At 41.2% G+C, this 13,896-nt stretch overlaps 1 protein-coding gene across 1 annotated transcript in view; it reads right to left on the reverse strand.

Moving 5' to 3' along the window:
• The window catches only part of EEA1 (early endosome antigen 1), a 497,109-nt gene that overhangs the window by 330,182 nt on the left and 153,031 nt on the right, over window positions 1-13,896 (reverse strand). Inside the window, exon 13 of the mRNA XM_069228969.1 lies at window positions 3,607-3,726. Within this exon, the coding sequence (XP_069085070.1) occupies window positions 3,607-3,726 (120 nt within the window). The remainder of the gene's footprint in view (window positions 1-3,606; window positions 3,727-13,896) is intronic.

Genomic DNA, 13,896 nt, shown 5'->3' on the forward strand with positions numbered 1-13,896 from the left:
GCGCAATGTTCAACCGATCAACACTCCTACCAAAATACCCTCATAAACATGCACATTTGGAATTTAGAGTTTTCAGCATCGGGCATTTTTGAATTTTTTTTTATAAAGAGACAACCATCTTTTTGTTTAGTTATCAAGATCTACATGTCATGGTTGACACATAAATGACGAAGAAAAGTGTAACACAGACATCATTTTACTTTCCTCTAGCACACAATCTTTCCTACTTCTACATTTCCTATCTCAGTCCTCCAAACCTCCTTCTCATTTGTCATCCAGCACAAGGGGGAGCCTTAAAACATAACTGAGGCAGTGCAAAAAAACAGTGTTGCTGGATTCCTTGTCAAACTTTCAGTTGTCAATGTCCTAACATAATCTAGGCTTGGCTCTGCAGAGGTGTGGAATTTTATACAATATCTACTTGTCCAGTAGATGAGATCCTTCAGAAACCTACTTGTCTGGGGCGAAATAAAGATATACCATTTGGTGCCATGTAGTGAGATGACAGATTGCGGTAAAGATTTAATTTTATTTTAGCTTTTATAATAACTTATCAGACTATGCTAGGGCTCATATTATGCCATGGTTTAGACTGCAGTAAGGCTCTGATTATGCTACCTTTCTGATTATACAAACCTCAGCAAATATCACGGTTCTATTTATATCAAAGCCTTGAATATTCACAGGCTTTATGTACGCAAAGGCTATATTTATGTATGCGCCCTGTAGTGGCCAATTTATTGATCACTGTAGGGTCTTGAAAAAGCAAGCAATTACCTTAAACCAGACTTCTGATTAAAGCAGACTATGGATATATTTAATTGAACCATTTCTCTCTTTCTTACTTTAGTCCCAGAGGAAGAGTCTTACAAATCAATCTGTGAAATATTCTTTTCAGCATTCTCTTGATTTCACAGAGTGCTACTGTACCTAGACCCAGAACCAGTGTCTAGGTTGCCAATGGGGGACTAAAGAGACTGCCTGATCTTCCCACCTGGCAACACCGTGTAATACTTGGCATTACATTACAATGTCCCAATTCTCTTGTTTGTCATAACTGAGCATATACAAAGTGCTATATCAATGACTAGAAATTTACATTGCACATGTACAGTAACTCTGCAAGGTTTAGCCAGAGTCAAAATGTAATAGGACTGATTCTCAAATCTACTGACAAGTGTAGGATTGACGTACATATGCAAAAGCTCATTTTTGCACATATAAAAGGATTTACTCACATTAAGATTTGTATTTGAGCAAAGCTATTCACAAAGGCCAAAATGTCTTGTGAGCAGGCACACAACCACAAACTTACAAATTAGGGTAAGTTAAATATACCATTAGACATATGCCAGTTCAAACATGTTGAAAGGGGAAGCATACGCACTTTACTACTGGTTAGAAGGGGTGAAGTGCACAGATTTCTAAAGCCAGCAAAAATATAGGGTCCAGCAAAAGGTAATGAAGCAGGAATGGTTATGCAGGAAAGGAGGAGTTGCTAGAATGACTCTCTCAATAGGTACCTTCACTCATATAGATTTAATGCAAAAAATCTTTCTCCGTCGAGACAGATGTCAAACATCAAAGCTTTATGTTGAGTGCACTTGTAATAAGTGCATCAAAGTTACAGCTAATCCACAAAGATTCTCTTTTGGCCTCATATGGAGTCGGCTTTGAAGAGAGACTTGTTTTCTTCTCAGGATGACTCTCAATTATGGTAAGTCAAAATTCTCCTCTGGCCTATAATGATATCCAGTACCAATCACTGCAAGGTAGAAGTTGAAGTGAAGGCTGGCCCAAGCTATCACGGTGAGGGTACGTTTAAAAAATAATAATAATATTAAAGCAGGTAATTCTGAGCCTGGATACTCCCTAAGTTAGTTATAGTTGAAATGTGAGCTACTGTGAAGCGCTCACCACATTCAACTCACTGGCTATTTAGGCTGTTACCAGTAAGGTGATGGTAATACTAAAGGTAAGGGCATGTTGACATGCTTTACTGCTATGTCAGAATGTCAAGGATTCCCAGCCTAAAAAATGGGGAGACATTTAGGTATGCAAATCTGTAAAAGACCCAGTGCTGGAAAAAATGGAGCAAGCCCAAGTCACATACAAACAGTACAGTACAAACAGCAGAGTGACTTAGGAGCAACCAAACAGCATCAAACGCATAATCTATGTTCTGAAAGGATCTATGTACATTTAATATTTACAATGCTATAGCGTTGGGCGGTATAAAAATGCGTGTTTTCACTAATTCATTAAAACAATTGTACCTCCCCGAGATAATTGCCACAAGTAAATTCTCAAGTCCCGGTGTTAATTAAGATTTTGTATTATAAGCACATCAATGGAGGTGTTTTTGTTTTGAACAACACATTTTATGGACGTTGCAAAGGGTTAAAAAAAAAAAAACACGAGGACAAACTTTCTCCTCAAACTTCTTGTGAAAGGTCTCCACCCAGGACCCCTTCCTTAAAAAAGTTATATGTAAAAAAAACAAAAATCTATGCTTATGCCGCAGGTGGGGTTATCAGGGCGGTACTGGCTCAGGACACCCGAAGCACAAGGAGACGAGGATACTCACATGGATAACCCTAAAAAAATGAAAATCTAGATGGGAGTCCAATATGACCATGCCTTAAGACAGCCCCGGTTATAGTCATCATGTTGCAGCATTTGCCATTTTAAATATCACAACAAAATGTGACTGTAATAAGCATTTCTATTCGGTTTTCATTACTTCCCGATGACCGGGAGTATCCGCCACTACGATAAGTCATGGGGTCTTTGTCCAGGTCTCCTTAACCCATTGGGGGAGGGGGGGGTGTCTTTCCTTAATGAAAGAAGAAGCCTCACACACACACACCTAATAGGGTCATGCTTCATCATCGGCTGCCTCTCCCCACCCTGGTAGGGCGGTGTCACCAGGGCGGATTTAACCTCCGGATGGATTCAAAACAGAAGGGAGTTCTTAGATAAATAAACTGCTAGATAAGACTGGGATCCAGATAAACAAGTTTAAAAATACCTTGCAGTTCTCTGGCGAATCACCTTTATTCAATGAGGACTTCAGGTAATATTAAAAACAACAATAAAAAAGGATGGTTATTTGAGGATTATGACTCAAACTACCTATTGCAAGGCCAACATGTTTCTGCCCTTATTTCTAAGCCCTAATGGGTCTGGAGCATTCTTAAAAGCCGTGCATCCCTACCCACCCTTGCTGGCTATTGTGCCCTATACTGTCTTTTTGTGCAAGGGATAAAATAAAATACGTGCAGGTCAATCCTACCTGAGTAAGTTAAAGAGAAGATCTCTGACTTGAGAAATGACATATGCACCAGTGTGGAACTTAATGATAGACTTCGAACACAGAGGATCGTTCATTCTGACTATTATGGGTCATCATGCAATCATTAGGTGGGAAGCATTCTAAGGGAGACACAGTTGGAGTGGGTGAGTTGAAGAAGGAGGCTGCTTTCCATGGTTGGTGCCTTCATTTGAATACAGTTCTTCACATTATACCAGAAGCATCTTGTCACCATTGAAGAACTCAACAATCAGTCCTAAATCTTAGATCTTAAACAGCATACAGGTTTCTACCTGGGCTTCTCGTAACTTCGCCGTTGTGCTTTGCTGTAGTGTCTGCTGCTCCTGGTACTGCTGCCTTGCTTTATCCAACTGATGCTGTGTCTCTGTAGAACTTGCAATATTTTCCTTCAGCTTAAAGTAAAGAAAAGTTTAAATACGTCAGATCATGACCTTTCTTTTCATCTGATTCTGGAAAATATCAGTTCATGAAAACAAAAAGAAATTTCTACTTCCAATGTATCATATGACAGTCATGAGAATGACAGGCAGCATCAATGTTACAAAATCCTCCATCGCAATATTCCAAATCACCCCCGAGACGACAGACTGGTGCAACAAAGAAAAAAGTTCCATCTCAGTTTTATAGAGCAGATACAAGATTGACAGCACATTTTGAATTTTTTGAGAAAGGCAAAAAAAAATAATATATATATATATATATCACTGTGGTAAATCCTTATTAAAAGCGGCAACTTGGGATTGCAAAAATATCTGCAGATGCAGCTGTTTTATGGCCTTAGCGCAAACTTAAAATCTGTTATCAGTGTGGATTGCAGTTCAGTCTGAATACTGGCAAAGCAGACTTAGCTTTTCATACTTACAAAGATGATAAACTGAGCATCACTAAGGTGGGTAATAGTAACTAACACCTGTAGATCAGATGTGCTACTATATCACAAAAGAACTTCAGCAATACTTATACAAAACCATATTAATATTAGACTTGTGCAGAGCTTTTATTATACCAGTGTAGTCTTGCAGAGTTTTAAAACATTGGACTATCCAGTTAGTCGCTATGCTGCTTTTCTTATGCCCCACACTTGCAGTCTTCTTTTACAAGTGTCAGCAGCTAGTGCCGGCAATTGCTGGGAATTTTGTATGACAGCGCAGCCCAGGGTATGACATGCTTAGTATTTTCTCTCAATGATTTAACACAAATTCAGGGGTGGTTCCTCTTCAAGGGCAGAGAAGCGTTGTCCCGCTTGCTGCGAGTGCAGCAAGCAAACACAAATAAATCTTAATTCGTCAGCAAGATCTGAATACTGCAATTGCAAGATGACTGCTGGGTCTACGGTGCGCATGGCCAATTGGCCGGCTGTCTAGAAACAGCCAGCCCGACCCAGCAATCCAAAAGCTGTGAAACAGCTGGGGATTGCTGGCACAGGTCCCTAGCCTCAAAATGAGCGCTGAATTTGCCTGCTCCAACCAATCCTGGAGCTGCTCTCGCATTGAAAACAGGATGAGAGCAGCTCCAGGATTGGTCTGATGACACTCAGCAGGAAGGAAGTCCTTCCCTTTTCTGCCTGTGGATGCCAGTATCAGGAGGGAGAGGAGTGCCACACTGGGTGGAAGCAGAGAAAAAGAGAAGCACGCTTGTGTAGTGAATCCTAGTTCATTTTAATGGGATAACAGGAGTTAGCTTAGCCTCTGGCTTGTAGACTCGTGCCCCCGTCACCTAGTGACTTTTAACCTACTTAGCTTGCTCTGTCTTAGCCCATTTAATTATTTATTTCTTTTAAGATGGCTGCCTTGTTTATAGTTAGGCCACTTGTTATGGGTAAAATTATCAGTGTCACCGCGCCAAGACCAAGCACCAAAGACAAACAAACAGTAGGTGTTCACACTTCGGGATTTTCCCTCTCTATACTTTCGAGGGATTGTTGATATTAATTGCCGTCCCAAGCATGTCTGTTATCTATTGTTTAGGAACACACCTACGTCAGGGGACCTTGTAGATCTGTATAAATACATCACACTTTAGACAGATAATCAGGGGGATTCTGACCAGAGGGCATCGCCACCATCGCTGATACCGATGCTGCACGTCGTCTTGACGCTGACCCAGTCTTCGTCTCCCTGCGGAGTCTGAGATAGAGACCTCATTCCAAGGTAACGAGGGTTGGGGGCTCCTCTCATGGACATGGCATTGGCAGATTAGGTTTAACAAACCCAGCTCTCCTTTAGGTAGGAGGTTAGGCCTTTTCATATTAGGGTATTAGGGCATATTACATCTCATATACTTTCCTACATATTGCAAGATGATGGGGGTCTTTATAACAATGACTCTTGTCTTCACAGTTCTGTTTCTTGCTTTACTCATTATCCTAATCATTGCAGCCCATGCAACTTATCGCAAATTGCAGTTATGTTAAATAAAAACTATTGTAACTCTACTGCATCTGTGTCATTGTTGCCTGTGTTTGTATGAGACATAATATATCTGTGAGAAAAGGGTAATCTCCGTTTAACCACGACACTCCCTGAGATATCTTATCCTCGAGTCCATGTGTAACGGCTGCCATAAATCACCTTTTACTATTGTGTTTCTAGTGAGGTACTGCTAGTGAGTCGGTAAGGTTGGGATAACAGTTGCGACTTGTTGTAGAAGACGTAGTTTCCTACAAACAAAAGTACTGTCATCCTTAAACCAGCAGTCTTGCTCAGAGCAGGAGTCCAAACTACAACACTTGCATTACAAGGCACAGTGAGCCAACGTATTCAGACATCCTATTTGAAGACGATGCTGAAAAAATCCATACTTCTGAGGCAAACTGGACATTATAAGTCAGATTATCTTTGCACTGGAAATTGACAAATCAAAAAAGATATCAGGATGAAAGGAAACTCGACATCAACCTGATTGCCTTCAACCTGCCTGATGTAAGGAAGAATATGTAAATTGTTTTTTGCTAGAGTTGCTAGAATTACTAACTGGTAATTTTATTTACTGGTTAAAAACTTTTTGTTGAGAAAGAAGTATCTCTTTTGGAGTAAAGAAGGCAGAATCATGATACTGAAGGGAGCCTAAGCACGACACACTTGTGTCCAGCTGGGAATACATATTATACATAGTGCTTAATTTGAGTCGATGGTTGCTGATGGAGGGCACACAGCACTTAGTTTTAGGGAACAGCACTTGTTTTTCCAAATCAGATATTTATCCAGATTAGGACAGGGGAAAAAAAACAAATCTGAAAGACGGAGGAGAGGCATGAGGTGGTTGAAGACTACAAGCGTTGATATTTAGCAAACCAACATTTAATTGCACCCACTGCTGGCTTCTGAGCAAAGCTTCCGGAACTGGCACTCTTTCTTTCACAAATTAAACACTGGTTGTATGGCTTTCTAGAATCTGGCAAATACTGCTATCAAAAAAGTGGCTTATTTTCAGTAGTAATTTTTCTGGTGGGTATATGTTCCAACTACAGATTTCTCATCTTATAAATATCCTCCAAGCACCAGACTGAATCTGGAAAGCTTTTGTAGCCTGCTTAAGCTCTTGAGCACCTCCAAGCTGACATCAGTTCTTGGAACTTTTCCCAAACCTCACTAAATTGTGCAGAGAGGAACCAGGAGAGAATTAGATATAGCAACCAATGTTTGTTTGTATACCTTTATAAGTTAATTACAGCACTAAGTCATCAGTATCCACAAGAAGGAAAATGTTACTTACCCAGCAGACATCTGTTCGTGGCATGTAGTGCTGTAGATTTACATGCTTTGCCTAAGTCCGCCATCTAGTGTCAGGCTTGGAGTGTTGCAAGTTCTTTTTGCTAAAAATATTTTTTTGAGTCATGAGATCGAGTGACTCCTCTTCTCAGTGATAATGCGCATGGACATCGAGTCCTTTGTTAGATTGTTTTCCTGCAGTCGGGTGAGGTAAGATATATATATATATATATATATACATATATATATATATTTTTATTAAGGAAAAGAGATGTCCATGCACTGTATATACCTATATACATTCTTTATATAATAATGCCACTACAACAACCACAGGCTACTGTGGAGGAGGGAGGGTGTATGTGAATCTACCTCACTACATGCCACAAACAGATTTCTATTGGGTAAGTAACATTTTCAGTTTGATGGCATGTGTGGCTGTAGATACACATGCTTTCCATAGACTATAAAGCAGCCCCCTCCAAGTAAGCGGTGGCTAGCCTGTAGGAGTTGAAGTAGGTTGAAAAAGTGTCCTGAGCACCGCTTCACCAACATTAGCTTGTTGCCGTGCTAAAATGTCTACACAATAGTGTTTAGTAAATGTATGTGGTGTAGACCAAGTAGCAGCCTTACAAATGTCTGCTATTGGAAAGTTAATTTAAAAAAAAGCCACGGAACACTCTTTTTTTCTTGTGGAATGAGCTCTGGGAGTGCTAGGTAACTATATTTTGGCTTGAAGATAGCAAGATCGAATACACAACTATCCATCTGGCTATGCCCCCTTTTTTTTTTTTTTTTTTTTTTTTTTTTTTTTTTTTTAAATTGGATGGCCTTTATGAGTCATGGAAAACGCTACAAAAATCTGTTTAGATTTCCTAAAGTTTTAGTCATATCAATGTAATACATAAGAGCCCCTTTAACATCTAGTGTGGGAAGAGCGCTCTCTGCAACGGATTCTGGCTGTGGGAAAAAGGCAGGTAACTCAATTGATTGATTAATGTGAAATGGTAAAACTACTTTTGGAAGGAAGTTAGGGTTTGTCCTAAGAACTACCCTATCTTTGTGTAACTGGAAAAATGGTTCTTCTAAAGTTAGAGCCTGTATTTCACTTACACATCTTAGAGAAGTGATAGCTAATAAAAAGGCTACTTTTCATGAACGGAATTGCAAAGAACAGGAGTGCATAGGCTCAAAAGGTGGACCCATGTGTCTAGTAAGTACAACATTAAGGTTACATGATGGGACTGGGGGAAACCTGGGTGGAATTACTTCTTTGAAGCCTCTCATGAAGGTTTTGATAACTGGAATCCTGAATGAGGTGAGATTTTGTCCATTTTGGAGGTAAGCAGCTAGAGATGCTAAATGAAGTCTAATAGATGAATATGTCAGGTTTGCCTTTCGTAAATATAGGAGACAACAAACAATGTCTTGAATTGAGGCTTTGAGTGGGTCTATGTATTTAGGTTGACAGTAGCAGACAAAACATTTCCATTTTGCAGCATAACACTGTCTAGTTGTAGGTTTATGCACCTCTTTAAGAATTTCCATACATTCGGAGGGAAGATTCAAATAACCAAACTATGACTTCATGAGCCATATCACAAGATTGAGTGCCTTGGGTACTTGATGTCTGATTTGGCCTTGCCTTTGAGGACAAGGTCCGGCCTGTTTCTCGTGAGGAACTACAGACAGATCCAACAGTGTTGTGAACCAAAGTTGACATGCCCATGTGGGTGCTAAAAGGATCATGGTGAGTGATGTGTGCTTCATTTTGCGAACTAGTGACGGAATGAGTGGAAGAGGAGGAAAAGCGTAAGCAAATATCCCTGACCAATTAATCGGTAGAGCAGTGCCCTTGGACTAGTGTGTTGGTATCTGGTCGTGAAGTTTTGGCATTTTAAACTTTCTGCGGTGGCAAAGAGTGGTATTTTCCACCTTTGAAAGTATTGGTGAAGTACTTGTGGGTGAAGTTCCCATTCGCTGACTTGTTGCTACATCCTACCGAGGAGGTCTGCAAACTAATTGTCCATTCCTGGAAGATATTATGCCAGTAAGTGAATGCGGTGGTGAATTATCCATTTCCAAATTGTCTGAGTTAGAAGGGACAATTGAGAAGAGCGTGTGTCCCCCTGTTTTTGTAGATAATAATTGGCTGTCATGTTGTCTGTGCAGACTAGAACTACTATGTGGGAGAGTTGTGGTAGAATGGCTTTGAGTGCTAGAAAGACTGCCCGTAACTCCAAGTAGTTGATGTAAGAAGTTTGTTGAATGGATCCCACATACCTTGTATTGTGAGGTTGATGAGGTGAGCTCCCTCATGTGGTGCATGGGTAGTAAGAGTGACTTGAGGCACAGGGTCTTGAAAGGGAAGCCCCTTGGAAAGGTTGGTGGGATTCTACCATTGCAGACAGCAGTGAGCCTTGCGATCCACCAACACTAGATCTTTGAGATGACCTTGTGACTGAGATCACTGACAAGATATACACCACTGTAAGGGACGCATGTGTAGTCTGGCATGGGGAAGGATGGCAATAAATGACGCCATCATCACTAGTAGCTGCATCATTGTTCTCAGCGTGTACATTTTCTTGTAGTTGGGAGAGAAAAAAGTCTGAATTTGAGTTGGGCTTGGATATGCCAATGCTGTCTAGGCATTGAGAACTGCCCCAAGATAGGGCCGTATCTATAAAGGTTGAAGGTGGGATTTGAGAAAGTTGAGAGTGAATCCCAAGGTGTGAAAGTCTACTGTGTGTTGAGTGTGACGCTAACATTGTTGGATGGTACTGGCTTTGATGAGCCAGTAGTCCAAGTAGGGGAAGAAATGGATGTGTTATCTTCTGAGGAATGCTGCATCTACCGCTAGAAATTTTGTGAAGACCCTGGGAGCGATGGTGACCCCCCCTAATGGTAAAACCTTGAATTGATAATCTGAGGTATTTGCCGTGTTCTGAATGAATGGGAATGTGAAAGTAAGTGTCCTTCCTTCAGATCTAACGTGGACATAAAGTCATCTTGCTGTAATAGGGGAATGATATCTTGGAGAGTAACCATATGGAAATGCTCTGAGAGAATGTACAGACTGAGTGTTATGACCCATCTTTCTTTGCTATAAGGAGATATAGGGAATATACTCCTAGCCCTTGCTTTGAGAGGGGAGCTGGCTCTATAGCCCCTTTGAGAAGAAGGGACTGTACCTCTTCTTTTAAAAGAGTAAGATGGGCATGTGAAAGTTTGTGAGTGCAAGGAAGAATATTTGGTGGAGTGGAGATGAGTTCTAGGCAGTAACGATGTTGGGTAATTGATAGAACCCACTTATCTGTGGTGATATTGGACCATTGTGGACACAAAATGCAGTAGTCTTCGCCCTACAGGAGAAGTGTGAGCTGGCGAAAGGTGTGAGTAGTCACTGGTGTGTGTTAGAGGCCGACCTTCTGGAGGTGGACGCCTTTCCTCTACCTTTATTATTTGCACCTCTGTAGCAACCTCAGAAGGAACCTTTATTATGGTAATGGGTGCCTCGCTTGGTTTGGGGGGTGGAAGGCTCGGTAGATGATGATTTGAAGCCTCCCCTGAATTGTGGATGGCGAAAATTATTCCTTTGTTGTGTGGTGAGTAGGGCCCCCATAGATTCCTTCTTGAGCTTTTCTATGGTGGAGTCAACCTCTTGACCAAACAAGTGTTCCCTGCCTAAAGGCATGTTGAGACCCACCTGCTCAATTTCTGGCTTGAAGCCTGAACATCTAAGCCAAGCATGCCTTATAATAATAATACTTCTATTAAAACCATGTGCTGAGATATCAGCTGCATCAGTGGCTCCTCTGGGAGGTACTGGAGAAGATACTCTACCTTGTCCCAGTGGGCCCTATTGTAACGTGCGCCAAAAGTGCCTGTGAATTGGCGATACACCAATGATTGATAGCTTGTGCAGCCACTCTTTTCCCTGCTGCATCTAGTTTTTTGCTCTCTTTATCGGGGGGAGCATCTCCCGTTGATTGGCTGTTAGCAAGTTTTCGTGCAGTGCTGTCAACTATACAGTTAGGAGGTATTTGTGATCTAATAAATATAGGGTCTGTAGGTGCTACCTTATATATGGAAAAGTTCACTTACCCAGTGTACATCTGTTCGTGGCATGTTGCGCTGCAGATTCACATGCTGTGCACTGTTCCTGCCATCTAGTGTTGGCCTCGGAGTGTTACAAGTTGTTTTTCTTCGAAGAAGACTTTTCAAGTCACGGGACCGAGTGACTCCTCCCTTTCGGGTCCATTGCGCATGGGCGTCGACTCCATCTTAGATTGTTTTCCCCTCAGAGGGTGAGGTAGGAGTTGTGAAGTAAGGATACTAGAGGTGCCCATGCCATGGAGTAGATGTGTATGTACATAGTGTGTAGTAAAGTTAAAAATTCTATACATATTTACAATTTTCATTCAACTAAAATGGCTACAGGCTCCCGGGGAGGTGGGAGGGCGCATGTGAGTCTGCAGCGCAACATGCTACGAACAGATGTACACTGGGTAAGTGACATTTTCCGTTCGATGGCATGTGTAGCTGCAGATACACATGCTGTGCCTAGACGACAAAGCAGTGACCTCCCCAAAAGCGGTGGTTTAGCCTGTAGGAGTTGAAGTTGTCTGAAATAATGATCTTAATACAGCTTATCCAACTGTGGCTTGTTGTGTTGCCAACACATCTACACAGTAATGCTTAGTAAATGTATGGGGCGTAGACCAGGTGGCTGCTTTACAAATTTCTGTCATTAGTATATTACCAAGAAAAGCCATTGTGGCGCCTTTCTTTCTAGTGGAGTGTGCCATTGGAGTAATGGGTAATTCCCTTTTAGCTTTAAGGTAGCAAGTTTGAATGCAATTAACTATCCATCTGGCAATGCCTTGTTTGGATATAGGGTTACCTGCATGTGGTTTTTGGAAAGCTACAAACAATTGTTTTGTTTAACGAAATTGTTTTGTTCTGTCAATGTAATACATTAGTGCTCTTTTTATGTCTAATGTATGCAATGCCCTTTCTGCTACTGAGTCTGGCTGTGGAAAAAAGACTGGGAGTTCCACCGTTTGGTTTAGATGAAACGGTGATATGACTTTTGGTAAGAATTGTGGATTTGTCCTAAGAACCACTTTATGTTTATGTATTTGTATGAATGGTTCTTGAATAGTAAACGACTGTATTTCGCTAACTCTTCGAAGTGAAGTGATAGCTATTAGAAAAGCTACTTTTGAAGTAAAAAATTGTATTTGACAAGAATGCATGGGTTCAAATGGTGGGCCCATGAGTCGTGTTAATACAATATTAAGATTCCACGAAGGTACTGGCGGTGTCCTTGGGGGTATGATTCTTTTTAGTCCTTCCATAAAGGATTTAATAACTGGGATTCTAAAAAGAGATTTTGAATGTTTAATCTGCAAATAAGCAGATATTGCAGTGAGATGTATTTTAATGGAAGAGAAGGCCAGACTGGACTTTTGTAAGTGTAGTAAATAACTTACAGTGTTTTGTGTGGAGGCGTTTAATGGCATAATTTGATTAGCCTGGCAATAGCAGACAAACCTTTTCCATTTGTTAGCGTAACAATGTCTTGTTGTGGGTTTTCTTGCTTGTTTAATGACCTCCATACACTCTTTGGAAAGGTTTAGGTATCCAAATCCTAGATTGCTAGGTTGAGCGATGCTAGATTCGGGTGTCTGATCTGTTGGTGTGTTGAGTTAACAGATCTGGTCCGTTTGGTAGTTTGATGTGGGGTACCACAGATAGGTCCAACAGTGTTGTGTACCAGGGTTGGCATGCCCAAGTTGGTGCTATAAGTATTAGTTTGAGTTTGTTTTGACTCAGTTTGTTGACCAGATAAGGAATGAGCGGGAGAGGGGGAAAAGCGTAAGCAAATATCCCTGACCAGCTGATCCATTGAGCATTGCCCTTGGACTGAAGGTGTGGGGGTATCTGGACACGAAATTTTGGCATTTTGCGTTTTCTTTTGTTGCAAACAGATCTATGTTTGGTGTCCCCCAGTGGTGGAAGTGATATTGTAGGATCTGGGGATGTATTTCCCACTCATGAGTTTGTTGGTGATCTCGACTGAGATTGTCGGCTAACTGATTGTGAATTCCTGGTATATATTGTGCTATTAGGCGAATGTTGTTGTGAATTGCCTAATGCCAAATTTTTTGTGCTAAGAAACACAGCTGTGACGAGTGTGTCCCCCCCCTGTTTGTTTAAATAATACATTGTTGTCATATTGTCTGTTTTGACAAGAATGTGTTTGTGGGCTAGAAGGGGTTGAAAGGCCTTTATTGCTAGAAAGACTGCTAACAGTTCTAAATGATTTATGTGGAGTTGTTTTTGCTGATTGTCCCACTGACCTTGTATGCTACGATTGTTGAGGTGTGCTCCCCACCCAATCATGGATGCGTCTGTTGTGAGAATGGCGTGAGGCACTGGGTCTTGGAAAGGCCACGCTTTGTTTAAATTTACCTGGTTCCACCATTGAAGCGAAGAGTGTGTTTGGCGGTCTATCAACACTAGATCTTGGAGTTGACCCAGTGCCCGAGTCCATTGTTTTGCTAGGCACTGTTGTAAGGGCCGCATGTGTAGCCTTGCGTCTGGGACAATAGCTATGCATGAGGACATCATGCCTAATAGTTTCATCACAAACCTGACCGTGTATTGTTGGTTTGGTTGAATGCTTGATTTTATATTTTGAAACGACTGCACCCTTTGTGGACTTGGAGTGGCAGTTGCTTTTTGAGTGTTGAGTGTTGCTCCCAAATATTGTTGTATTTGGGATGGCCGTAAACGAGATTTTTGGTAATTGATAGAAAACCCTAGTTTGTGTAGAGTATCTAT

Source organism: Pleurodeles waltl, chromosome 4_1 (genome assembly GCF_031143425.1).
Source record: "Pleurodeles waltl isolate 20211129_DDA chromosome 4_1, aPleWal1.hap1.20221129, whole genome shotgun sequence".
Lineage (NCBI taxonomy): Eukaryota > Metazoa > Chordata > Amphibia > Caudata > Salamandridae > Pleurodeles > Pleurodeles waltl.